Source organism: Taudactylus pleione, unplaced genomic scaffold (assembly GCF_031769625.1).
Source record: "Taudactylus pleione unplaced genomic scaffold, aTauple2 ptg000250l, whole genome shotgun sequence".
NCBI lineage: Eukaryota > Metazoa > Chordata > Amphibia > Anura > Myobatrachidae > Taudactylus > Taudactylus pleione.
The window spans coordinates 2,850,743-2,878,056 of NW_028284652.1; the positions used below are offsets into that span (position 1 = coordinate 2,850,743).

Here is a 27,314-nt window from a genome sequence, read left to right on the forward strand (position 1 = left end):
AAAGAGGAGTCAGGATTAAACATTAAATCGACCCCCCCCCCCCCTTAAAAGAAAAGTCTAAACCTGGCCCTGCTGTCCACCTTGTAATATAATGACACACACACTCCTAACTCCACATCTACACAGTGCGTGTGATCATTTATTTTTGCTGAGCAGTTCAGTGTAGTAATTGCTCAGTTATTCACTCTTTCAGGTCAGAGAGTAGCATATTGCAGTGTCCTTCAACTACTGACAAGTCTGTGTGGGGAAATATATTCCCAGCCTCCTTCAGTTCTGATCAACTCCTACAGGGAAATAAATTAGACATAATATATAAGTTGTCATTAATATTTTTTCTTCTTCAGGGTCCATAGGGCTCCACAGGAAGACATTGGGGTGTAGGTGGGACCTGGAGGACCGGACACCAACCGCAAAGCTTTTCAATCCCATGATGCTCCGATCCTTCCCCCTATACACTGCCTACAGACTGAGTACACTTCAGTTTCGTTGGTGTCCGGCAGGAGCTGGATCACCATTGTAGCAGGGGGCTGCATTAAGCAGCCCAAGCTTTAATTTTATGATTTAATTTACTTATTCCTTTTAACATCTGTGCTGCCACCCCTCCACTGCGCCGTGACACCAAGCCTGTGCTAGGTGCTCCCGGCGGGGCTCCGAGGGGGACTAGCTAGCAGGCTCTCCGGACCCCAGACTGCAGCTCGGAAGCCAGAGGACAGGTAAGACGGAACCCTGTTCGCGGGAACCCGCGTCAAGGTCCAGTCTTGCCTCTGGTCTCAGGAGACCGGAGGCGCTGATGTGAACACTGGTTCGACCACGACTCCACTAGACCACCGGGGTACAAATATACTGGCTCAGAGGCAGTATATTTGTACTGACATTAACCACAGGGGACCCGGTGGTTAATGTCAGCCAGGGGAAAAGGCGCTCTCTCTGCAGCCTCTCCCCCAGCTCAAGGCGCCTTTCCACTGCGGTCTTGGTGTTCCCTGAGCTGCTCCCCCCTCACCCTCCACCCTCTCAGGGATGTGCGGCAGCCATTTTATGCAAGCAGGTCTCCGGGAAACGCTGGGTCCAGTCTCCCTGTGTACCTCTCCAACGGGTATACAGGGAGACACAGACACAGGCCCCTCAGCCACGGTGTCTCTCCCTGGGCGGCCTATTCACAGATGTTGACAAAACTTGCGGACCACGTAGCAGTCCCCGTGGTGGCTCCCCCTGTGGGATGGCCACAGCAGATACTCCCTGCAAATTATTTGCCATCCCCCATGGGTAGACATACTGTCTACCTCAGTACAGAGTTTTCAGCAAATGCTGCAATACGAAAAGGCTTTTGCCTACTAAACGTGCTCTGTTATCTTCCCAGTCCATTTAGTATTTGATTCTGATATATCATCTTAGAGTGAGAGAAGTCTGCGTCATCTGCCTCCCGACTCCATCTCAGGAGAAGAGGAGCCACCCTCTATACTAAATATATGTGCTCTTGTGAGAGCTGTAAAATCTATTTTACAAATAGAACAGGATTAACCCGCAACATGGTGGAGTTTGCCCAGTTTCGCTCCAGGCCCCTACAACACCTGATCCTCTCCAGGTGGAACGGGCTAGCCCATCTGCTCAATTCCCAGACGATGACCCTCCCCTGAGAGGTTCGCCTGTCCCTAGCCTGGAGGCTACAGACTTCCCATTTGCACTAGGGTCGCCCCTTTTGGGTCCTGGACTGGGCTCTCCTCCCCACGGATGCAAGCCTCCGAGGGTGGGGCGCAATAACCGGCCAGCACTCCTTCCAGGGCCGATGGTCCCCAGTCGAGGCAGTGTTGCCAATCAACCTTCTGGAACTTCGAGCCATCTACAGAGCTCTCACTCTGGCTCAGAATATTCTGAAAAACAGGCCAGTACAAGTACAGTCCGACAGTGCCACGGCTGTGGCCTACCTCAATCACCAAGGGGACACTTTAAGTCAGTCAGCAATGGCAGAAGTGTCCTGCATTCTCACATGGGCCAAACCCATCTCGGCAGTGTTCATCCCGGGGATTCTCAATTGGGAAGTGGATTTCCTCAGCCATCACGACGTGCATGCAGGAGAATGGTCTCTACATCCAGAAGTCTTTCAGCTTCTGGTAGACAAATGAGGTCTTCCAGAAGTGGATCTCATGGCCTCAAGGCACAACAACAAACTTCCAATTTATGGAACCAGAACAAAGAACCCCGACGCGGCCTTCATAGACGCCTTGTTGGTGAAATGGAACTTCCATTTGGCATATCTCTTCCCTCCAATATCCCTGCTTCCTCGAGTGCTTCGGAAATTCAGACAGGAGGGGGCACAGTCCTGTTGATAGCTCCGGCTTGGCCCAGACGTCATTGGTACTGGGATCTTCTAAGGCTCTCCATAGACGTTCCTCTTCAACTTCCTCTACGAGTAGACCTGTCTCGGGGTCCATGTCTACATCCAGATCTAGCCTGTCTGTCTTTAATGGCTTGGCTCTTGAGATATCCATCCTAACGGCTAAGGGTTTATTCGGTTCTGTGGTCCAGACCATGCTCAGAGCACGAAAATCAGCCGTAGCCAGGATTTACCACAGAATATGGCATACGTATTTCCAATGGTGTGCTCCACGAAACTATGACCCTCAAGTTTTTAAAGTTTCTTGAATTCTTGTCTTTCTTCAGGCTGGACTGTATCTAGGCCTCCGCCGAGCATCTCTCAAAGTGCAGGTTTCTGCTTTTGTCTCGTCTGGTTTCAGCGCAGAATTGCTCGTATACCGGATGTTCACACCTTCATACAAGGTGTTCTACGGATACCTCCCTTTGTCCCTCCTGTGGCTCCATGGGATTTGTCAGTGTTGCTCAAAGCACTTCAGGAACCTCCATTCGAACCTCTGGAATCGGTGGAAGTCAGATGGCTCACTTCGAAGACTGCCCGTAGGGTATCTGATTTAAGGGTACTTTCTTGTCGCTCCCCCTTTTTTTGATCTTTCATCAGGACGGGGCTGTTCATCGAACATGCCCAGGCTTCCTTCCCAAGGTGGTTTCTCGCTTCCACCTGAATGAGGAAATTGTGGTTCCGGCCTTTAATTAACCAGACCTCTCGACAGGTGAAGCCTCTTTGGATGTGGTCCGTGCTCTAAAGATCTAAGCAGACCGTACTACTTCCATCAAGAAATCGGACTCCCTTTTTCTCCTATATGAATTCCATAAGAAGGTATGGCCAGCTAACAAACACTCTGCCCAGATAGATTTGCATAACTATCTCACACGCTTACATACAGACTAGCCTTCCTGTGCCCACTACAATCTCTGCTCATTTTACTCGCTCTGTGGGTCCCTCGTGGGCAGCCCGACATGGCACCTCAGCTGAACAGCTATGCAAGGTGGCCACCTGGTTTTCTGTCCACACTTTTCTTATGTTTTATGCATATGATACATTTGCTTCTCAAGATGCTTCCTTCGGGTGTAGAGTTCTCCTATCAGTTCAGGAGCGTTCTCCCTTTTGAACAACTACTTTGGGACATCCCCAATGTCTCCCTGTGGAGCCCTATGGATCCTGAAGAAAAGGAGTTATTGTAAAACTTACCCTTGTTAACTTTCTTCAAAGTCCATAGGGTCCACAGGGCACCCGCCCTGACGCACCTGGCTTCTATGGGCTTCTTCTCTTGGTCACTTGTTCCTTCTCTGCGAGAGAGTATGATTCCTCAGTGTACTAGTTTCCTGTCCTGCTCCTGCCTTGGCCTTGTTAACAAAACTTAGTTGCCCTCAGGCTGTGGGCGGGGTATAGGGGGAATGACCGGAGCATCCTGGGATTTGAATAGCTTTGCTGTTGGTGTCCGGTCCTCATGGTCTCACCTACACCCCAATGTCTTCGAAAGAAAGAGAGTGTTTGTTTTTGTTTTTTTTCTATAAGCCGTATAGGGGTTGGGGTTCGCTTATGCTGGCCATACACGCTACAATTATCGGGGCGATCCGCCTGATATCGGTGGATCGCTTCGATAATTGTAGCGTGTGGGGGGGGGGGCGACGACCGAGGGTTAAATATTGCTCGGTCGGGCATGCCGGATTGTCCAACATGTCCGTCCGATGCGATATTTCCCGGTCAACTGTCGGCCGCATCGGGCAGTGCATGCCCAGCCGCGGCCGACAGACAGACATTTCCTGCGGTCCTTCCTAGGGAAGGAACAGGGAAATGTCTCCTCCCCCGGGGGCGGAGCGCAGATGTCTGGCTGATACAATGTGAGAGAAATCTCACAGTGTATGCCGGCGCCATCTGCGGCTGGCAGCCGGCCAGATAAAAAACGTCTGTCGGTCTGACAGACATTTTATCTGGCCGTGTATGCCCAGCGTTGGGGCTAGTTTCTCCAGTTGGTTAGAAAATGGATACACTGTCAATTGTGGTTAGCTAGTGGAAGATTCTAATTTGTTTTATTTTTCAAACAAATAGCTCTGAATTCTTAATTGGATAAATTAAGTTGTGATTAGAAAAAAAAATAGATTTCCTTTAGTGGTTTATTGTAAAACAAGAAAACCCTGTTCATTTCCTTTCAGGTATTTGTTTACATTTTAGAACATGACATTGCCGAGGCGATAGACTGCACAATCACGCCTCCTGCAATCACTATAAAGGTGTGAAACCGTTTATACAGCAGGACATTCCGTACATCAGAAGTCCGGTGCAATTTATGTGGCTGATCCACTTAAGATATTACAGAACATGAATCAGGGAAGGTAACAAAAGGAGTGAAACCTGATCAGATGTCTACAGGCAGCCTAGGCTGCAGGAAGAGTTTGTAACGTGTGAGAACTTCCAGCCCAGACAGAGAGAAACTGGAGCTTTTTCTTTTATAGTAAATCATATACTAAGGCAGTACATGGTACAAACATTTAGGTGGCACAGCAGAACAATAGTAAATGCACCATCCAATTAAACAAACTTAAGGATTTTTTCAATTGAAAAATATAAGACTAGCACAAAGCTTGTCAAGAGTAGACTGGCTACGGGTAACCAAGTATAAAATTCTGGGTTACTGGACAATTCTCATTATACCAGGTTATTAAATATGTATACAGGAGATTACAGCTGTTTTTTTTTTCTTTATATAACTGTTTTGAAAATGAAAGCTAGCCTCTAATTGGTTTTAGCATGATGCAATGTGCACAAATGTGCCATGGCCAATACATAGTATAAACGGTGAGGCACAGTAATACACACGGGACGATAGTCAGCGATAACTATACCATTGATCGATCTCCCAGGTGTGCTGGATGATCGATATCAATCATCGAGCACACCGCCAACAGGTCCCTATAGTAACCTGGTTGATATCGACCAGGTTGGCCTGCATGCACCATCGATGGACGATATCTTTGTCGTCCATACGTGCCCGCGCATCGCAGGTCATTAATGGGTTGGAGGCCCCCAATAAATGCATGATAACAATATGATCGATTATCGATCATATCGTGCATTTTAATCGTACCGTGTGTATGCACCATTAAAGTTTGACGTGGATTACATCTACAGCGCAGGTAAAAAATGGATCTGTAAAAAACTAAAATAATTCAGTTCCTTGTATGCTAGAGCAGCTGGGTCCTCTCGGAGCCCTTGTGCCTGCATGTGCTATTTAATACATCTGGGCTGTAATTGCATCCTGCAATGCAATTTTTAATATTGCACCCAGATTGCATTGCAAATGCGATTATTGAGAATTGGGCCCCAATGTAACATTACCCAATTCCTACAATGTATACTAGTGTAATTAAGTGTCAGGACATTGTTATTAATCAATGGGAAGTTTGCATTTACCAGGGTAATACAATTGCATGTAGACACATACAAAATAAACTACAAATAAAATGTCTGTCTGCTGTGTTTTTCCCCTTTTTAAAATCAAATGGAAATATTCTTAAGTGCTGCTATATGAATGCATAAATGTAAGTATTATAAATAGATGACCGTGACTCACTGTAGCAGCCACAGTAGATATATATATGTGGAATGGCCTAATATGCAATTGGCTAATCGATATATGCCCTTCTGATCTTCCTTGACTTCATTGTGTATTGTACACAGGGTTTAATCACCTGCAAGAGAAATACTGCCTGATAGGAGCATATATGTCTGTCCATGCTGGCCTCAGTTAAATGAACGTGTCCATACTGTACTCTGCGAAGGCTTGCATGGCCCTTCTCTTCCCCTCTTCATATGTGCAAGATGCAACTGAATTTGCTTATAGACAGAATCGTTTTTCTTTTTTCTGCTCATTCGCAATATTGAATGCATTACTTTTTTTTTTTTTTTAATGCAGAACAAAGATGCATGTGTCCAATAGTACATAAGCCGGTATAGTATGTTAGTTCAACAGTTCTCATGTCCACTTGCATGAGGTGGATCTGAGAATGTCGACATCTAGTCTACACTGATGACATGTGGACATGATAGAATGTAGAGCGAACGTCCCTGGTGGCCCAGTGGTCACTTACCCCGACCTGGCGGCAGCAGCGCCTCCAGCGCCATCTTCTTAGTCCCGTTAGCCAGTATCCAGTGCAGACGTTTGACGGGTTACCTTCTGGTGAGTATTCTCTCTCTGTGTTCCTAAATCCTAACTTCCCACCACAGCCAAACACAGGGCCGTAAAGAGCTGTGCTGGGTCCGGGTAATTTCAGGAAACATTATCAAGCTCCCTACAAGAAAAAGATAGAAACATTTTATTTTCTGCACCATGATGCTCCACAGGGAGTGCTGTGTGCCCTTCAGCCAGGGTCAAATCCAGGGGGAATGGGAGGGGGGGGGGGTCAGTATGATAGCTCTCCACCCGCACAGCCAGATGAAACTGCTGCCGTTAAGCGGCAGCAGCCTTTCTGGATCCACCGCAGCCCAGCACATAGCAGCGTGTGCAGGGCTGGAGAGACACCGGCTGCTGCCGTTGACAGGTCAAGCAGCAGACCCAGGGCCCGGCCGGGTCCCTCCATCAATTCTGGGTAACTAGGGCCCAACGCCCTCCCCCCACACACACACACTGCACCCCTGCCCAAACCCCAACTCTCCCTTTAGTGTCTAACCCTAACTTCCCCCCCAGAGCCAAACACTAACCCTCCCCTTAGTGCCTAACTAACCATCGGCTTCCTGCGAATGTCCACATTTCAGATTTTGACGTGGTGTCGGTGGACATGTTGAAACGTGAACATTGTGGTGTCGACATGGTAACTGTCGACCATTTGACTGGATACTGTTAGAAATGCCATTTAATTTAGCAAAGTCATAGGAGACAAAGTAACATTCCATGTACAAATGTTATATATGTAATCATTGCTGATGGCTGTTGAATCTCAGATCAGTGGGATTGACTATTTTGAAGTTAGGCGCCAAGTCTATCACCGAGTTTGTACCAAACAATAAAATACCCTGGGGTATAGCATGAATGGGCTCAGCTCCAGCATATATCACATACACAGATATACATTGCAGCTGTGGGAAGGCCGTGCTGCCGGCACCAACCACTTTCCCTGATGTGAATGACTGACTGGCTGCTTCATGTGCCTGGGGGACTGTCAAACACCAGGTGGGGGAGAGCGGCACTGATGACGTCTTCAAGAACCAGCTCTGTTACTGCTTCAAACAACATGTATTTCTCACTAACCTTGGTAAATGAGATGTAGTTGAAGTAGCCTTAGGGAGAGTGATCTACAGTGGTTGATTTAACTTACTATAAGCATAAAAACAAGGTTTTGATGATTTGTGGTGTTCAGTGATTAATGATGGGGGGGGGTTGTAGAACAAGTTGTACTCATAATAAAGACACAGCGTTGGGCTTGTCAGTGGGGAGATTCAGGATTAATGTTAGAAAATCTGACTTGACTGAATTCACAATGGATGCTGGGGACAATGAGAATAACCTTATTAAGTTAAATCAGCAGACTAGTTGGAACAATTAGTCTCTTATTTGCTGTCAATGCATACAGGCTGCCATCCACTTGAACAAACTTTCACTATATGTTAAGTACATTAACAAAAATAACAAACTAAATGAATCTCCCATTTGTAACTAATTGTCCCTCACTAACAGCTGCACCCGGCCATCCTCAGCCATTGCTTTTTCCTCACCACAAGTCTGTGAATTTCCAGACAATAGTCGGACGCAGTTACTTTTATTTATTACTTTTTTTCATCATACCTTCTTATATTTGTGCTGAATCTATTTCCCCTATACATTTCATGAAATTCCACTGACATTAAGCGAATTCCCAATAGACAAATGTGGTTTAAGTTGCTGTATAAATAAATTGGGTACCTCCAATCCTTCTAAATCCTCAAAATTCCTAAAAGTTCCCCTTTTACAATGTGTTATGTGCTTGACATTGCAGTGTTTTATCTGTGCAGTTGATCACTGTGTGTGGCTACATTGCACATCTGACTACCTGATATTTACTAATGTATATGAGTATGGAGTGAGTCTTAATTACAATTTTAAATGGTAGTGAATAAAAACATGCTAGCAAAACAAATAACTTAAGGTGCATACACACGTAACTATTTTGTAACCAACGATTTTCTGTCAGATTTTCCCTTGAAAAAGTGAACGATTTTTTTGAAGTGTGATGAACGCAAAATGTTCCTTCCCTTAATGAAAATAATTATGGTGGACAGTCTGAAATGGACGATGAACGAAAACTACAAATGGGAGCACGCTTGAACGATTATCGTTCATTGTTATAACTAAGAAACTGAACGATTTTTTGAATGTTAATGACAAATCGTTCAAAAAAATCGTTACGTATGTATGCACCGTTAGTGTACCACCAAATGTGATTAACCTAGAAGGCTGTATGAATGATCCTTTCACAGCTGAGACCAGATTTCAAGACTCTGGGGTCTACTAGTGCGAGTAGGGTCCTGCGGGACATTCTCACGGCAAACTCACTGCGAATTGCACTTGCAATCCAATCCTAACTTGTATTGGATTTTCTTAGTAATCTCGCTTTTTTTTTTTTGCATGCAGCCCATTGTGCAAGTCAATTGTCAGGAAAAATCTTTTATTTTTAAGAAGAAAAAGTGAGAACCTCTGGTACATCCTCTTCCAATGAATAATAATGCACTTGAAGGCAATTAAATGGCATAATTTGGCCAATAAAGACATGTCAGTTTTCAGGTTAATTTCTCTAAAAAGCTCAGTAAATGGTAAAATGATGTGGGACAGGTGATGTCATGGGAAAATGTTTTTTTAAACTGTACAAACTCTGGAATATCATTTTACAGACATTTTTCTGTACCCCAAAGTACTGGAAAGACTTTAATTTGCTAAGAAACACTTGATAGTTATCAATTTTACACCATTAAGAAAGGTGCAAAGATCAGTCATTTGACACCTTTTAACCACTCAACTAGCGTGGCCGTTCTTCAGCTGACAGGGTGCATACCATGCGACCGCGCCGCCTTGCTGCATCCCCCGGCTTTTAAGGCGGAAATCTGTTCTGAAGATGTGCGGAACGGATTTATTCCTGGTCGTCCGTTCCCCCTGCAGTAATGCGTCACTGCCGGAATCTCTCCCCGTGCGAACGCCATTCTAGAGCGAATGTGCTCGGGACAAAAGTGCACAGAGGGGAACTTGGTTTCCCCTTAGTCCACTTATAGCAATGCAGAGATCAGCTGTAGCAGGAGATACTTATCAGTCCCCCCTGAACCATGCTTCGCTACACTCTGCATGAGCATATGCGTCCATGGTGGTGGGATGCTCTATTGGGGTTGGAGCTGTGTGTGTCATGCCCCACAAAAACAAATTACCACTAGGTGCATGAAGGTTTGTAAAATGGTAAAAAAATAAAGCTGGTCATTGAGGGTGGAGGGAGGGGGGTGTGTGCAAAAACAAAGATCTATTGCACAGGTGATGGAGGAGGTTATATAAATGGGGTTCTATTACCACTAGGGGTGTAATGCTAATGGGGATGATTCAATTGTAAGCGCTGGTGGCTGTCAGTGTCGGGCGCCTAACGGAGCAATTAAACTTTTGCTCTGTTTGGGAGTAAACCAGCGCAATCATTTCTGCTGGCCCCCTCCTGAGGAGTCCTTGTTTGGGCACCCTAACCAGAACTTTAGACTGGTTTAGGCCATTTTAGGCAGTTAAATCCAGTTTTATTAGGCATAACAATTATTTGGGCGTCCAAAAACAAATAAATAGCAACATTGGGTGCCCATTAATTAGTACTCCTTAAACACAGTTGAAGCGCTCCCATGGTGAGCAATTACAACTGGGGGTGTCTATTGCCAATGGGTGTGGGAAATAATTTTGCAAAGGGGCCTATGGATACAGAGTGGTGTGAGACGCCTCCCTAGGCATATATATTTTTTCAATAAAATATTTAAATATATTTTTTTTTAAATGATTTCTAAACTTTATTAAATTGATTAAAAAAAAAAATGACTATCTTACTGGTTATGGGGAAAAAATTGTCAGCTACCGCCAACATTTTCCTTATGGTCACTAAGTCCCGAGATTTGGTACACCGTTCCAAAATGGGTCAGACCCGAGACAGACCCCTTTTCTAGTCCCAGATCTGCATCATTCACACAGCACACGGTTGCAGTGGAACACTTCTCCCGGCGCTTGGAGACGACATCTCCAAGGACCGAGAAACCCCATGCTATAAACTGGATCCGGTTGAACGGTGCAGGTTACCCGTTTACACTACAGGGTTTCACGGGTTATCCTGTGTTAAACCCTGCAAGCTACCCAGGATTGCATGTTTTCCCAGATGCCCCTTTTACACCTGGCAGCAACCCGGGTTAACCCTGCAATAACCCATGTTTTTAGCTGTGGTGTAAAAGGGGTATAATAGATGTAGCAGTGCAATCACTGTATCCCCTGCTTGTAGCTCCTCATAGGCCTGGTGTAGCTCTATTCCATCTCTCTGCACTCAGTCTATGAGGAGCTACAAAGGGGTGAATACATGATTGCACTACTACATCTTACTTCACCCCTCCCTGCCTCCCATTCAGCTGGTGGTCTCCAGATCAACTTGGAGCATCGCTGGCATTTTCACCTACAGCGGCAAGTGTAGGTATACAGTGTGACCACTTTTCAGCTATTCTTCTTGCGGAATACAGCTCAAAGTCGCCAACTTAATTGAAAGATTCCCTTTGTGGTTACACCAGAGTTCCCATACGCGGCCATCAAGGCTCCCCAACAGTTCAGGTTTTAGAGAGATCCATGGATGAGCACAGATGGGTAAATCAAATTGACTGAGGTACTAATTAAGTCACTTGTGCTCAACCATGGATACAGTAGCTCTAAAACCTGAACTGTTGGGGAGCCTTGAGGACCGCTTTTGGGAACCTCTGGGCTACACTCATTGTGGTCTGACTTCCAGTCCGTAGGTGATATTTATCCTGATTTACAGCTGCTGTGATTTGCAGATCATTTACTAGTGGCTTCTAGCCCTACAGGAATTGTGGTAACACTTACACTTTTAAGAATGATACTTTGTTATTATACTTGCCAGTTTTGTTATATTGTATACTTTCTTCGTTTTATCTGGTTTAAATTTTGTAGCCTTTTTTAGCATATGAGCTCAATGCCAGCACTTAAAAGTTTACATTTTATAGATGTACAATAAATGATGTGATTTTTTTATATGTACAATACATGATTAAATAATAAATGATTATTATATTACTCAAGATGACCATTACATCATACTATATTTTATATTTTTTAGAGACTTTTTAGCCTGGTCTCTTGCTCTGCCTCCTTGTTTCTTTTGTATACTGAATATCTGACTTTGCACCCAAATTATCTTTGTTTCATAACCCGAAGTGAATACTTTTCCCAATACTCTGCTAGAACAGGCTCATGGGCAAGGCTGATTAACAAACAAAATAGATATGTTTGGTTGGGGTTGGGTATGAAATTACAGCTGTCGGGATGCCGCTGTTCAAAATACTGACAGCGACAGCCAGAATTCCTACCCCTACCCTAACCCTCCCTCCCCGGTACCTAAACCTAACCTCTCCCCCCTAGTGCCTAAACCTAACCTCCCCGCACCCTAATCCTAAAGGTGCATAAACACGTAATGATTTTTTGAACAATTTAACTATAATGACATTATCATTCAATCGTTGAAAAATCGTTCAGTTTCTGAGTTATAATGATAAACGATTATCGTTCATGCGCGTTCCCGTTTATAGTTTTGTAGTTCATTCTGACTGACCAACTGAACGATTTTCATTAAGGAAAGTTACAAAAATCGTTTGTAGTTCAAAAAATCGTTCATTACACTTTAAAAAATCTGACAGATAATCGTTCATAAAATCGTTGGTAACAAAATCGTTGTGTGTGTATGCAGCTTAACACTCCCTCCCCGGTGCCTAACCCTTCCCCTAATGCCTAACCCCGCTAGCTAACGCTAACCTCCCTCGAACACCCCGATACTTACCCTTCGGTATGCCGACGGTCGGGATACTGGTGCCGGGATTCCGACCTGTCGGGATTTTGGCACCGGTATTTAGGTCGTCTGCATCCCGCTCGGTTGCTATTAGATATTGGTTTTAATCCGATTTTCTACATTTTCATTATTAAAGCTTAACCGAAGAGCCACTTTTAGATGACATTAATGCACGAATGTTCTTGCTATTGCAGAACAAGCTCACACAATTGCAGAGTGTATCACATCTGTTTGTTGAGACATAGGGGGCTGATTCTAAAGCTGGCCACACATCTAAAGATTATCTGTCCAACCAGCCAACTAGTTGATTGGTTGGAATGAAAATCTGGTAAGGTTGAAAGCAAATGACAATCAGCAATTTGCTCCCAAAGGCTGCAGAATGGACCAAAACTGTTGTTTGTTAAATGTTTGATCTAAACTATTTGTTCAAACTTGTCTGAACGACCATTTTCATCTGTTTTCTGGCATTTAGGAGCAAATTGCTGATCATCAGTTACTCCCATACGTTACCAGATTTTCATTTCAACCAATCAACTATTTGGCTGGTTGGATGTTTGGTCTAGTGTGTGGCCAGCTTTAGTCACACGCAATGCTGATGTATAGCAAATTTTTAAGTTTGCAACTTCATATGTGTCTAAAAAGTTGCATGTCGCATGCATCAAAGTGGGTGTGCTATGGAAGTGTCACAGGAGTGGTTTCTTAATCGCATTCATTGGAGTCCATACTCTGATAGAGCTTCTGCACCCAGTATGGGGGTGGTGCAAGTTCCGATGGTGCTTCCGATGGTTGTGACTTCAGATGCACAATGTGGGTGTCCCTGTCCTTGTGCAGGGGGAGCTGTACTAAGACTTGGAGAGTGATAAAGTACCAACCAATCAGCTCCTACCTGTACTCTCTTTACAGGCTGTGTTTGAAAAAATTACAGGAACTGATCGGTTGGTACTTTATCTAACTCCACTCTATCACTCTCCAAGACGTAGTACATCCATTCTACCCCCCCCCCTCTCTGATGCACGCTTGTACACCAGGGGAAGGGCTTTTACTAGCATTTGCATAAAGTCGCAAAGGCAGAAGACGCTAACGCTGTCGCAACCCTATAATCTGCCCGATAATACTTACATATGATGTATAGAATGTTTGTCAGAATGTTGCATTTTAAAAAATCATAGGTGGCTTTGTTAACTTTAGTCAAACAAATTAGTTATAGAAAATATAATGCTGTGAAAAGAAACAACTGTATACCATATTTCTCAGCAGCATGTTTTCCCAGATGTATAGACTGGTCATTATACACAACAAGGCTGCTTGTAGACCACAGGTTCTCAAACTCTGTCCTCAGGACCCCAAACAGTGCATCTTTTCCAGGTCTTATCACAGAATCACAAGTGATATAATTATCTCCACCTGTGGATCTTTTAAAATGTGTCAATGAGTAATGACTACACCTGTGCTCCTGCTGGGTAACCTGGAAAACGTGAACTGTTTCTGGTTCTGATGACCGAGTTTGAGAACCACTGTTGTAGACAAATACATAGGGTCTGTCCACTTATAGAAACCCAGTTTTAAATTGTTGTATTTCTTCCAATTTAAGAGTTACCGGTTTGGATAATGGGGGTTAATTCTTTTTGGGGAACATTAAAAACTGGTACTTCCAAACTCTAGGTTTCCTGTATGCTATGATCTACATATTTCTATTCTGGGTTTTTTATTTAGTTTTTCACGCCATCGTCTGATATATAATACATATATACTATTTTTGTCTTTTTCTGCAGATTATCCGCAGCAGATGATAATCGCTGCTTGTGGCCCATTCACCACATCAGACACTATTACTTATGATGCCCTAAAGGATCTGGTGGATGTTATTAATAGAGACCGTCCGGATGTCTGCATCTTAGTAAGATAATAAAATAGGCAAGAAATAAAAGTGAATGTAAATGTTTATGTATAAATCGTCTTACACCATCTCTATGCCTTTCAGCTTGGTCCCTTTTTGGATGCAAAACATGAGCAGATTGAGGTAATGTTTTTATTATTCGTAGTAATAATATCATTATAACACTTATTTGGAGAATAAAAATAAATATGTATTTGTCATATCTTAGTGGTTTGCTGAGGGATTTTTGCACCACAGCCAGAACTGGAACTGGCTTTCACATATGTTGTGCAGGTTGAATAAATGCTAAAATACAGGATGAGTAAAAAAGAAATAAATACACAAATATATATATTCACTATTGTATAAATTGCACCTATGCCATGCTTGGAATTCAGTTCATTTTCTGTCCTCTAACAGAGTAGAGTACAAGCCACTGCTCTCTGTTCAGCCAGTGGAGATTTGTATTGCAAACGCTCTGGTACTGCAGACCAATTGAGTTCTTCTGAACTTGACTGTCCACAAAGTGCAACATATTTATGGGCCCAAAAATGCAGTTGATTTCAACCATATCTGATCTGAGGGCCTGATTCAGCAAGGATCGCTATTCTGCTAATACGCATGCTACGCAGTTGCTAATATCAGCGGTGATATGTAAATGTTTGCATTCGTATTGCGATCGCAGTCTAATATAAGGACGCCCACTTCCCCTTACTCACATCCGTACAATAGGGCAACATAGCAAAACAATCGGTAACATCGGACCCATACGCAGAGTTAAGGCAGGTCAGACCTCACTCAGGATTTGCTAACTTCAGCGCACGCTATGAGACCTCAGGAGGCATCTGGTATCAAAGTGGCTAATTTATGCACGCCCATGCAATGGCATTGAAAACGCACTGGCACGCCTGCGTTCGCCCGACCACCCCCGGTCACCACCCACAACGACACTTCCTGTCAATCACTCTGCTCTGGGTCTGCGTAGCCTCTGCAAACGCAATTCCCATCGCAATTGCTAGTTTGCACACTGCGATGCATGCGCAATGCAAATTAATCGAGCGATTGCGTGCATACTTGGTGTTCCCTCTAGCTCCGGAGCTAGAGAGGGCATGCCCGTGCGCGCGCCCGAGAAGGGGGCGTGGTCATCGAAAAGGGGGCGTGTCTATAAGACATGTCCCCTTTTCGTCACTCTTGGGGGCGTGCCCGGCACTTACGGACACGCCGGGCAGCCCCCAAGCCCTGCAGACAGGGAGAATAGATGCCGGGCGCATGCGCCCGGCGTCTATTCTCCGGCGGTGACCGGGTCACCGCACATTTCTTCACCCGCGGGACACTGCGACCCGCAGGTGAAGACTGGTCCTGCAGGCTGTTAGGGCAGGGCGCTTTTTGCCTTCCAGAAAGAGGGCAGGGCGCCGCGCCCCGCTAAAACAGCCTAGCGGGAACGCTACATACTAGCAACTGTGTTCCTGGCTGAATCAGACCCGGAGTCATTTATTTGTCAGTGAAGGTGGCTGGAAAAAGCAAAATACAGTCTGGCAACAACTGACATTGCCGACTGTGCTTCATACACTGAGTTGTGTGTACTAAGGCACCTTGTCACAGACACAAGTTCTATGTGACGAGAAACCACCACAGCAATACTTTTTTTTTTTTCCATAGATAGATACAGTCTGTTATATTTCCACCCCTTAAAACTAGGTGATTGATTGAGAACCGAGTTTTAGAAAAGTAACATACAGCTTCCTCATCCCCTGTTATTTCACTTGCTCTTTATTTTCAGAAATTGCAGCTGACTATAACGTTTGAAGAGGTGTTTAAGTCTTGTCTGAAAATGATCATTGAAGGGACACGTCTGTAAGTGATGCTGTGTAAATAAGGGCATTGGTTAGAAAAAAAAAACAATCTTATTCATAATGGAATATTCTGAGGGCTACATGGGCTCCTTATTCAGGAACTCGCCTGGCACAACGTCACATACTTTACTTTATACAGCACTAGAGGAGATGTTAATGCAATAGAAGGTCTGTAATAACTATAAGTCAGAGATAATTATTACAGGGCATAGTTAAGAGACCATTAGGGTATCTGATTCCATTCAGTCTGCAGTGTCCATTCATTGTGAAGGCAGCTTTTACCGTCAGTGACTTAATACAATGAAATAAAAAACAGCCACAAAGTGATACATGTAAGAATGGGAAGTGTGTTATCCTCTGTCCTCCGTAGTGGCATGCGTTCTTCAGTTACCGTCGTGCATTCATTTTTATTATCATCCGTTATGCAATACACTTTCTCCTCTAGATCCTATGCTTATTGCAGACAGAGGGTCCCATACATGGGCAGATCAAATAGCCCCCAATGTTCATGTTGGGCCACTGACATGCAGGCAAATTTGCATCTGAATAGGAGGAGGAAGCAGCGTAAAATGATCAGAAACCTACTCCATCCGAGTATTCCTTTCCCGAAATAGTTATACTTACTATACTTGCATATACATACATTACCTATCCTCTCTTTCTCCAGATCTGGGTCCCATCTGGTCTTCGTTCCCTCTGTCAGAGATGTTCACCATGATCCGGTCTATCCTCAGCCTCCTTTCAGCTGCTATGAGGTAGCCAAAGAAGATAAGAAGGTAGTTACATACATTGTAAAATGATAAACCTCTGCTCCGTCTACCAAACACCAAACTGAAGATAATGTTTCTGTGCATAATGATGCATGTACAAGTCTTCTGTAATATTTTCTGCAAGCACCATACATGTGCTGTAAACTATTACAGGTATTCACAGCCTACTACAACTTGTATATATCTCATGCCAATTGGTAAGATGGCTATAACTACTGGACATTGTCAATGCTAATGGTGCCAGGCTGAATGAAGTGTCTCTGTATGGGCACATTTAGGCAGGTCTGATGTGTTTCTGTGTCTGTACGGGCACATTTAGGCTCACAGTATAGAAGCTGAAGCTCACCTCCTGCTGTAGCGGTTTCATACAGATGTGTTTTTTTCTCTCATCTGACTGTCTAACAGTAAACCACAAGCTAAGCAAAGCAGTTTGAGAAAGGATATTGTACGTATTAGTGTCACATTGTGGCCAAACTGCAGAAATAGGCTAACCTCAAAAGCTGAACAGCGAAAACTGAAGAAGTTATTCTGCCTCTGGCGCTGTTGATTGTTTTGTTAAACTGTATAAATTTGGTGTTTTTGTTGCAGAATAATTTTATTTTAAAAAGTACAAATATAATAATTTCCCCCTCCCTCTCTTCCTTTCCAGCGAGTGCACTTCATTGCAGATCCCTGCACCTTATCTGTCAATGGTGTAGCCGTGGGATTCACGTCCACAGACCTGCTCTTTCATATGGGTGCAGAGGAAATCAGCAGGTACAGCTCCCATTACACCTGGGTCTTGTAAGCAGTAGGGGAATAGATAACTTTGATCGTATCGATCGTTGGCATTTCACAAGGAAGGTGGTTTGGAACAAAGCCATGTAGTAGTATTTGGGGAATGTTGATGTGACCGCATTGATGCTGGCTGTAATGTCCTGGATCTTTTGCATGTATCTGTTGGGATTGATTTGCATATCACTGACTCGCCCTGTTTTGTGTAATCCCTGTTGACATCTTTTTTTTTTTTTCCCCCTTAGTATTGTTAGGTACACATAATTTCATTATAGATGCTGCTGTCTGCATTCGGGTCTATGAAGGCATTTTATGTAATTATCCATACCTATTCTACTAAATCATTAGCTTCCAAAACCTTATTTACTTTCAAACAACCTACGTAGCTTGAGTTTCTTAATGTGTCAAATGAAATGGGCATCATCTTTATCTTTATTTTCTACTTCAGGGTCCATAGGGGGTCCACAGGGTTGACCTTGGGGTATAGGTTGGGAACCAAATCCGGGCACCACGCAGTTAAAGCTTTTAGCTCCCAGGATGCACTTGGGTCCACTCTCCCTATGACCACGCCCCCCAGCCAGAGGCACCTCAGTTTAAGTTGGTGCCCGGCCGGAGTCTGGTCACCGTTAGTGCAGTGGGGAGCTGACTAGCAGCCCCTAAGCTTAAAATGTATTTTAAAAGAGTTTTTTATTATTTTTTACTACTCTTCAGAGCGGCAGCATCAGACTGTCCAATGGACGTCTAAGCTGCCGCTCCTACACCCCGCCGGCGCTGTGACGCCAGTACAGATCTGGGGATCGCAGCGGGACCCCAGAGTCTGTACTAGCCGGACTCTGGAGGAATCCCTAGGCTGCTGCCGGATCGACGGGGACAGGTAAGTCGCGTGGTCACCGTTTGCGGTGATCCACGTGTGTATGCAGCCTTATGCCTCCGGTCTCTGGGGACAGACTGGAGGCGCTAGCGGTGGCGGCGGGCTCCCCCTCCATGGAGGTATACCCTGCGTGTCCACTAGCCCACCAGGGATTATAGCGGAAGCGGGAGCCGGCATCCCGGGGGGTTAATTGCTAGCCAGGGGAGGAAGCCTTCCCTGTCTAGCGGCTCCTCCCCTCAGCTCAGCGCGCCTTTCAACACGCAGTCTGGCGTCGCTGAGCTGCTTCCTCTGCAGGCCACGCTTCTTCTGAGGTCTCCAGCGGCCATTATCTCTCGGTGGTGCTGCAGAGCTCCTAGGATGACAGTGAGCCCAGTCCCCCTGCGTACCTGGCCATTTTGGGTGAGTGTACACAGCGCTATAGCCTTCCCAGACACTGAATCTGGGCAGTTGAATGTAGCGACATTGTGCAGTATATTTATATGTCATGCAAATGTATGTATATATATATTTTTCTGCATTGTATGTGACTTATGCTAGTGCTGACTGTCTGCTTTTCTCACCTGTCAGTGTATATCTATCCCTTTTCTTTATCTGCCCTAATACGGTGTACCTAGGGTGGTTCTGAGACCTCACATATATATACTTGTTAATATTTGTGAGGTTTGTCACATACTGTTGCGTGCTGCACGTTGCCATATTTTAGATGGAACTGTGTGTTGCATACGCTGATAATGGGTCCCTGCAGCTAATCTTAGCGTCACTCAGGACCGGTATGGCGCTGCTTAATATTTCCGTCAAGATAGTCAAATATATCTGACCAGGAGATTGCGCACGATACTGCACCCATTATTGCTATCCTGCAAGCCATGTGCTGCAGGTATTAGTGCGGAGGATTTGACTCAGAAAGGTTTTGTATGCGGCGCCATCTGGTGCCGGGCCCCTTGCACGACCCCTTTTGGGCGGTTTATTTCTCAGGATCCTCTCCTTTGAGGATCGCCGGGCGGGCCCCATTGTCGTAACTCGCTTGTGGTTACTTCACCATACTGCCCTTTTCAACTCTGGGTATCTCGCAATTTCTTGCACTTTACCCCTGTGTCACAGACTATCACTCCCTGCCGGGGTTTTTCACAGTACATGAATTACCTCCGGTACCGCATCGGTCTGTCATTCCCCTTGCAGGGATTACCACAACGGCCACCCTGGTGGATGTCGTTTTCTACGAAATACTAAATGGCGTGATATACGCCCTGTGGTTACTTCCCAGTGGCTCTGCCGTGAACTGGAGGGTGTATTCGGCTCTTTCCCCCTCACATGGGGGGAGCCGATTTCAAGTATTATTATTCCTGCTTTGGGGCTGGTAGCCAGGTTCATTCTGGATATAGAGAATGTCGATCCTGCACCTGTGTCATACATTCCTCGTTTCTGCCCAGCGGGTGGATCTCATGGCGGGAGTCTGGCTGTCGCCAGATACGAGGGGTCACAAAGGCCTCCTGTTTCCCATTCCCTAAGGGTCCTCACAAGTAATAGAAATCTCCTTCTGGGGTGGATTTGTATGTTAATCGTCGGGTTACAGGCATTAATATGCCTCCCATCCCGGCCTGGACGGATTTTACGGATCCGTAGGTGGTAACTTTACCTGAAATCAATGTACTCGTTTTCAGGGCCTGTTGCCCGTCCTACCATGGCCATCGCATGGTTGGTTAATACTGTTGCATACTGGGCTGATGCATTTGTAACGTTTTTCCCCTTCAACACGTCTGGGATTCAAATGTCTTTTGCCGCTCACATAAAATATGCAGTTGTCATATGTGGGATTACCTACATTGGATGCCGGTCTTCTAACTTTCAGGGTTTCGGCTGCGTCTGTATCCGCCGCAATACCCTATGGCTACGTTATGGGAAAGCAGAGGTGCAGTCTCCTACCATGGGGAAGATCTTGTTTGGTCCGGCCTTGACAAGATTGTTGCATCATTGGCAGTATCACTAATGGAGAGATGCCGTCTTTAGCTACTCCCACTACATTCGGACTAACTCTGTTAAGTCTTTTTGTCCTCAGGGTCAGCCTAAAGGCCTGTTTTTTTCCTAGGCTGTTGGCCTCCACGGGGGCCACCATATCTAGTACCGAGCTGTCCTGGACTTCTGGACGGCCCTGCTTCTACGCCGGAGGATAAACCTTCAGCCTGACGGGGCAGGTCTACATCTGGGGGATTCCAGAGTGAGATACTGATTCTCAACAGCCTCTCATTGCTCAGGCGGCCTCCTCACAGGCGTTGTTACACGGGACCTTCTTCCGATCAGGGCCTTACAAACCCAGAAAGCTATACAGCCTTTGCGGTAAGCAGAGCTATTTCGGCCAGCCTCACTATCTCAGCAAGGGACTGGTTGTTCTACTTTCTTTCTGGGGCAGTGGCCGACTGGTCCTCATTTGCCTATCCTCTGTCTCAAATCCCTGAATCGGATACTAAGGGTGCTTGGACTCAGGAGGAGTCCACCATGCTCCATCATCCGATGTTTGGAAGCTGGGGACTTTATGGTATATCTGAGTATTCAGGATACGTGCCTACGGGTACATACAGAGCCCTCTCATCAGCAGGGGTTCAGGTTTGCTGTGCCACAGCAAAACTTGCAAGTTTCGGGCTCTGCCTTTTGGGACTGTCCTTAACTCCACCGGGGTTTACCAGCTTTACGGATTTTCTGACGGTTCACCTGTTAAGTGTATCCGAATGCTCCTTTCTTTGGACGCCCTCCTGCTTTTAGCAGGATCACCGAGGTACTTTACCGCCGGGTCAGGATAACCGTGGCTTTTTCTCAGCACAGATAATTAGTCACCGGAGATAAAGTCCTCCCTGCATCCCTCACAGAGTATTCTTCATCTGGGAGCACTGCTGGATTCTCAGGAATTTGAGAATTTTTCTGGCGTAAGACAAGCTCTCCGCTCTTCAACTTGGAGTGTGCGGATGTCTACGCGGTCGACATATGTCATTACTCTTGGTGATGCGCGGTCTCCCAGAGTGTCTACCTTTTGGGAGGGGGGAATGTGATCAGTTCCATTCCAGGCCTTGCCATAATTGACTCTTCTCCAGATGGATCGAGTTTTTTCCATCGGATCGCTGTTCGGACGATGATGCTCTCTCCGGAGGCGAGTCGGTCTCTGTCCGGGTGGCTATGGCAATCTCGTCCAGGGTATTCTTTGCTGCAGACAGTGTCTGGTCCGCATTCATTTCGGGGTAGCTGGACGTCTGTCGCTTCCGCCCTGCCACTTGTTGGAACTTTCGGCTGTCTTGGGCCTTCACTCTGGCCTAACCCTTATGTCACGGTAAACCTGCATAGGTTCAGTCCAACAGTGTCACAACAGTGGCTTCCAACTAGGCAACACTGGTAGTTCGGTGGCAATGACAGGAATGTCATACATTCTGACATAGTCCAAGGGTCTTCTCCTGGCCAACTCTGCAGTGTTCATTCCGGGAGCTCTCCACTGGGAAGCGGGCTTCCTCAGCCGTCACGACGTGCATCCTGGGGACTAGTCTCTTCTCCAAGAGAGGTTTCAACTCCTGGTGAGCAGAGGGGGCCTCCCTGAGGTGATTGGTCCTCATGGCCTTCTGACTCTATCACACACTACCGGTGTTACGGTCCAGCTCTAGGAGTACTGAAGCTACCTTCAGTGACTCTGTCAGTGAAGTGGTCCTTCCACTTTGTGTACCTGTGTCCTCTGGTCTCCCTTCTTCCTCGAGGTCTTCGGAAGTTTAATTCGAGACGGAGGGGCTTTCCTTCTGGGGGCTCCAGTTCATCCCAGACGTCACTGGTACTAGGATTTTCGGAGTCTCCTCATCGATGCTCCGTTCCTACTGCTTCACTATCTGGACCTGTTGTCTCAGGGTCCTTGTTTTTCCCTGGACATGGATCGTTTGTCTATGACTGCGCCCCTGCTGTGGTCCTAGGGCTTCCCTGGCTCTGTCTTCATTGAGATGTTTAGAGCAGACAGGCCAGACTTTGCTGGGTTCTGCCACAGACTGTGGCATACGTAATTCTTACGGTATTGTACCTGTCGATATGATCCTCCGGTGTCCAGGATTTCCAGATATTCTGGCATTCCTTCCGGCTGGCTTGGGTTTCACCCTCGGCCTGGCCTTCCTGACAGTGCGGATCTCTACACTGTCGGTATGGTTAAGATATGGAATTGCTCCACTCTGGTATCCAGTTCATCCTTTGGTGTGTTTTCTGGATTATGCCTCCATTTGTCCTCCATAGGGACTCCTTGGGAGTTAGTAGTGGTTCTTCGTTCCCTCCGGGGACAGTCGATGGAACCGCTGGTTGTGATAGCCATTACATGGTCTATTGCTTAGGCTCTCTCTCTTTCTCTCAGGGTGTTTATATTGACCAGGAGAGTGTCTGACTTGGGAGCGTTCTCATGTGGCTCCCTCTTTTGGAGGGCATCATGTCAGGGTGTGAGTTGCTCTCGCCCTGTGTTTCTTCTTAATGTGGTTTTTAGGTTCCATATTATTCTGGAACTTATGGTACGGCCATTCAGCCCCCAGTCCTCTCGGCTGGTGTGGCCTCATTGACTGTTGTACGGCCTCTTTGGATTTATGTGATCCGTTCAAGCTCCTTACGGAAATCGGGCTCCTTATTGGTGGTCTGAGTTTTCTAGTTTTCACAGGAAAGGATGGCCGGCCTATAACTAAATGTTGGCTGGATGGCCTCGTATGTCTTCCTTAGGGGCTTACCCAGGGGTAGGCTTTTCTGTTGTTGATGCTTGTTTTTTTTCTCGGGCCATGTAACCCTTGTGGGCGGCTCGTTGTGGCGCCTCGGCTGTTTTGCCTTACTAGGTGTCCACGTGGTCTTCTCTCCATACCTTTTTAAGGTTCTAGGCATTGGTTTACTTTGCCTCTCAGGATGCTTCCTTTTTGGCGACGGATTCTCCTCTCAGCACAGGAGCGTCCCCACCCTTGGTTGAACTGCTTTGGGACATCCCCAAGGTCAACCCTGTGGACCCTCTATGGACCCTGAAGTAGAAAACAAGAGATATGGTAAGAACTTACCTTTGTTATCTCTGTTTCTACGAAGTCCATAGGGTCCACAGGGCGCCCGCCCTGACGCACCTGGCTTCATATGGGCTGTGTTACTGGTCACCGGTTTCCCGTCTCCTTTTTCTGTGAGTATGGTTCTAGAGTGTTCCAGTTTTCTCTCTTTTTCTCTCCTCCTCCGGCCTTTGGCTACTTACAAACTGAGGTGCCTCTGGCTGGGGGGCGGGGTTATAGGGAGAGTGGACCCAAGTGCATCCTGGGAGCTAAAAGCTTTAACTGCGTGGTGCCCGGATTTGGTTCCCAACCTATACCCCAAGGTCAACCCTGTGGACCCTATGGACTTCGTAGAAACAGAGATAACAAAGGTAAGTTCTTACCATATCTCTTGTTTTCTGCAGCCTTCTCTCTGCATGTTACTGTATTCTGTCATCTCCCTGGATCACCCCCAGCAATTCCTTGACCATTTGTCTATCTGGCTCCCTCATATCTTATACGTTTACGTACCCACCATCATCATGGGTGATTTCAACATCCCAGTAAAACCACTTTCAGATCTAAATTCCCGGCTTCAACTTTGCTCAGACCCGGGACATTGAGGCGGGCTACCTCAATAACTTGTGTCACCCTTCACACTGGACCAATGTCTTGCAGTGACCCGGGTCTTATGGCATTCAGTGGGCGCTTGAAGATTATCTCCTCTCCAAGCGCCACTGTCCCGGACAATCTGTTTGTTTTAGGCGTGACCCGGGTTGCACCTTTCAAATTTGAGCTGAGTCGTCAACCCAGGTTGCAAGTCCCAGGATAAACCCTGCTTGCGAGCAGGGGCATGGACCCGGGACTGTCAACCTGGGTCGCACTTTTCAGACTTACGCCAGACTCTGGATGATGCTCGTTCAAACACGGGTTTTTGGCTTGAGTCTGAATGGTATTAATGGTGGATGACTCTCCATATGCTTTTAAATAACTCCCTCTAACTTCCTCTATTGGCCTGTCTAGGGGACTGACTCCAATACTGTCATGGCCACTGTCTTAATCTTGCTTTCTCCAGACTTTTTTTTAAGTTTCTTATTTAATTTTGTTTGGTTTGTTTTTCAAAAATAACCCTCCTTTCCCTCGCACAGACCATTGCCTTAGTGCCTGCAAGCTCTCCTCCACAGTTTTAAACGTGTTGCTCTCTAATTCAACAAAGCCTCATAATGCAGGCTACTTTCTTTCTCTGCAACAATGCCTTTCCCCAATTTTGACATTATTCTAACAATTTCAGATCTTTTTACCATTTCTCAGCTAGAATGACTCCCAACTGTTTGAGAAGCTTGCCTTCACATGCTTCCCGTCTTCGCACAACCTGCTGGACCCTCATCTTACAGGCTCTCTCTTAACATTCCAGAGACTGTACTGACTCATCCTGTCAATTATTTGATCACGGCTAAATTACATACTTGCCTTTAATTCTCCTGGATCTCTCTGTTATTTACACTGCTGACTACTCGCATCCCATACAAACACTGCATTCCCTGCGTCTTAAAAATCATATCCTGGTTCTCATCATCCTTCATAAACACACTCAATGTTTGTTACTCTTTATTAGTTTTGTCACATTATCTCTTTACTAAGGGACACACATTAATTACACAGGTTCTGTGGCTGGATGACTTTAAGTCTGCATTTCACTGGTTTTAACACCATCAATTGGAGTAACACAGGGCTGGATGCTAGGGCTACTACACATCTCTATCTACACCATTTGTTTAATAATGCATAAGGTAATTTAGGATGTTAGTATCACTTCTTGAGGATACGGTAGTGTTTCTTAAACTCTTTACTCAAGCCAACCTAGCAGTCCAGGTATTTATGAAATCCATACTGGAGCACAGATGGTTGTAACAAGATGATGGAGGTACTAATTAAGTCACCTGTGCTCAAGCATGGGTTTCCTTTAAAACCTTTACTTTCAGGTTGTCTTGAGGACAGAGATTGAGATGCACTACTCTATAGTTATTTAAGTCTATGTTGAATTGGCACAGAGACATTCAGTAACGCAGTCCAGACCTCCTGCCATCTCGAAATCTATCTTTTCAAACCTGATTAACAGAATCTTCCAACCTGACCTTTTTGTTTCAGTTGGTACCACAGTAATAAAGCCTAGTTTTGCACGCTCGCTCCCTAGGAGTCATTTTTGACTCAGAATTGTACTTTGTTCCCCACATACACGAAAATAACAAAAGTCATGGAATAGATGCTTAGTATCGTGTAGGATTCCCTCTAGCCCGGTGAAGTACAGCAACTCGATGTGGCATTGATTCCCCAAGTGGACGGAAGACCTCTGGAGAGATGTTGACTCATGCCATCTGGTTAGCTTCCCACAGCTCCCTGATATTTGTAGGTGCAGGATCTTGGGTGCGAATGGACCTCTCCACCACATCCCATAAATGCTTGATTGGGTTCACATTGGGCGAACGTGGTGGCCACACCATTCTTTGAAATTCTCTAAAGCTCCACTAACCAATTCTGAACAACTTGGGACTGATGATACCGTGCGTTATCCTTCTGGATATTCCATCGTGGAGGTACATGAAGTCCATGAAGGGCTGCAAATGGTCATCAAGTATTGCAACATAGCGATTACTGGTCAATGATGTATTCAGGCAGACCAACTGACCCAACCCATACCACGTTAATACACCCCACACCGTTATGGAACCACCACCAGCCTGCACGGTGCCTTGTTGACAACTGGGGTCCATGGCCTCATGGGGTCTGCCCCACACCCGAATCCTACCATCAGCGAGAAATAATTTGAGCCGTGTCCCATCGGGCCACTTCACATGTTGCCAGTCCTCCACGGTCCAGTTAGCTAAGTCACGAGGCAGGGTGAGGCGCTGTGTCCGGTGTTGTTATGTTAACAGGGGCATTCTGGGGAGTTTTCTGCTCCCATATCCCATGGAAGCTAAGAAAACGCACTGAACTTCTGGTTGTGTGTTTTGAACCCCCTGCGTTGAATGTGATTTGAGCCAGTGTTGCTTGTCTTTTATCTGGCCAGATTCATCTGGTCACGATCATTAAGCACTCGTGGTTGGCCACTGTGCTATCCACGGTTGGTGGTAATGCCTTTTATGAGGTTTTCCCCAGTACACACGTGACACCGTAGATCAAGGAATGTTTACACAACTTCAGAAATGGAATGTGCCACCCCTTGGGGACCCACTATCATGCCCTGTTCGCCTTGCCATAAGCAGCCTGGCCGGTATTCAAACTGACTCACAAGTTGCCAGATTACAACTGATGCAGGTCTGGGCATTTCCAAGATGTCACCGTACGGCGACTCCACCTACCATTACCTTTGTAAACCGCTATCTCATGATTTTTGACAGTTCAGTGTACAATCTATGCCCAAAATCTATTGCATACATCTTAAGAACACTGCAAAAATGTTAATTGCATGAACTATAGCAATTATCTTGTATATAGTTTTCCATTAACCAGACTTTCTCCCCTGCATCCATCTGCCAGCCCCTGTACTGGTTACCTGTACTGTACCTAGACCAGTTTAAATATTTCTACTAACAAAACCATCTGCAAAACTTCACCAACATGCATACAGTATCTTCATTTATCTCAACATATTTCCCAACACAACCCCTCCACTCTGCTCAAGATCTGCGCCGCTCATTTACATTTACTACCTACTACTCCCAGTTAATTAACTTTTTTTTATTAGCACTTACTTAC

At 45.7% G+C, this 27,314-nt stretch overlaps 1 protein-coding gene across 1 annotated transcript in view; it reads left to right on the top strand.

Moving 5' to 3' along the window:
* POLA2 (DNA polymerase alpha 2, accessory subunit) overlaps positions 1–27,314 on the top strand; it is a 105,977-nt gene that overhangs the window by 73,783 nt on the left and 4,880 nt on the right. The window contains exons 12-16 of the mRNA XM_088480137.1: positions 14,190–14,314; positions 14,399–14,437; positions 16,074–16,147; positions 16,814–16,922; positions 17,566–17,672. Of these exons, the coding sequence (XP_088336263.1) occupies positions 14,190–14,314; positions 14,399–14,437; positions 16,074–16,147; positions 16,814–16,922; positions 17,566–17,672 (454 nt within the window). The remainder of the gene's footprint in view (positions 1–14,189; positions 14,315–14,398; positions 14,438–16,073; positions 16,148–16,813; positions 16,923–17,565; positions 17,673–27,314) is intronic.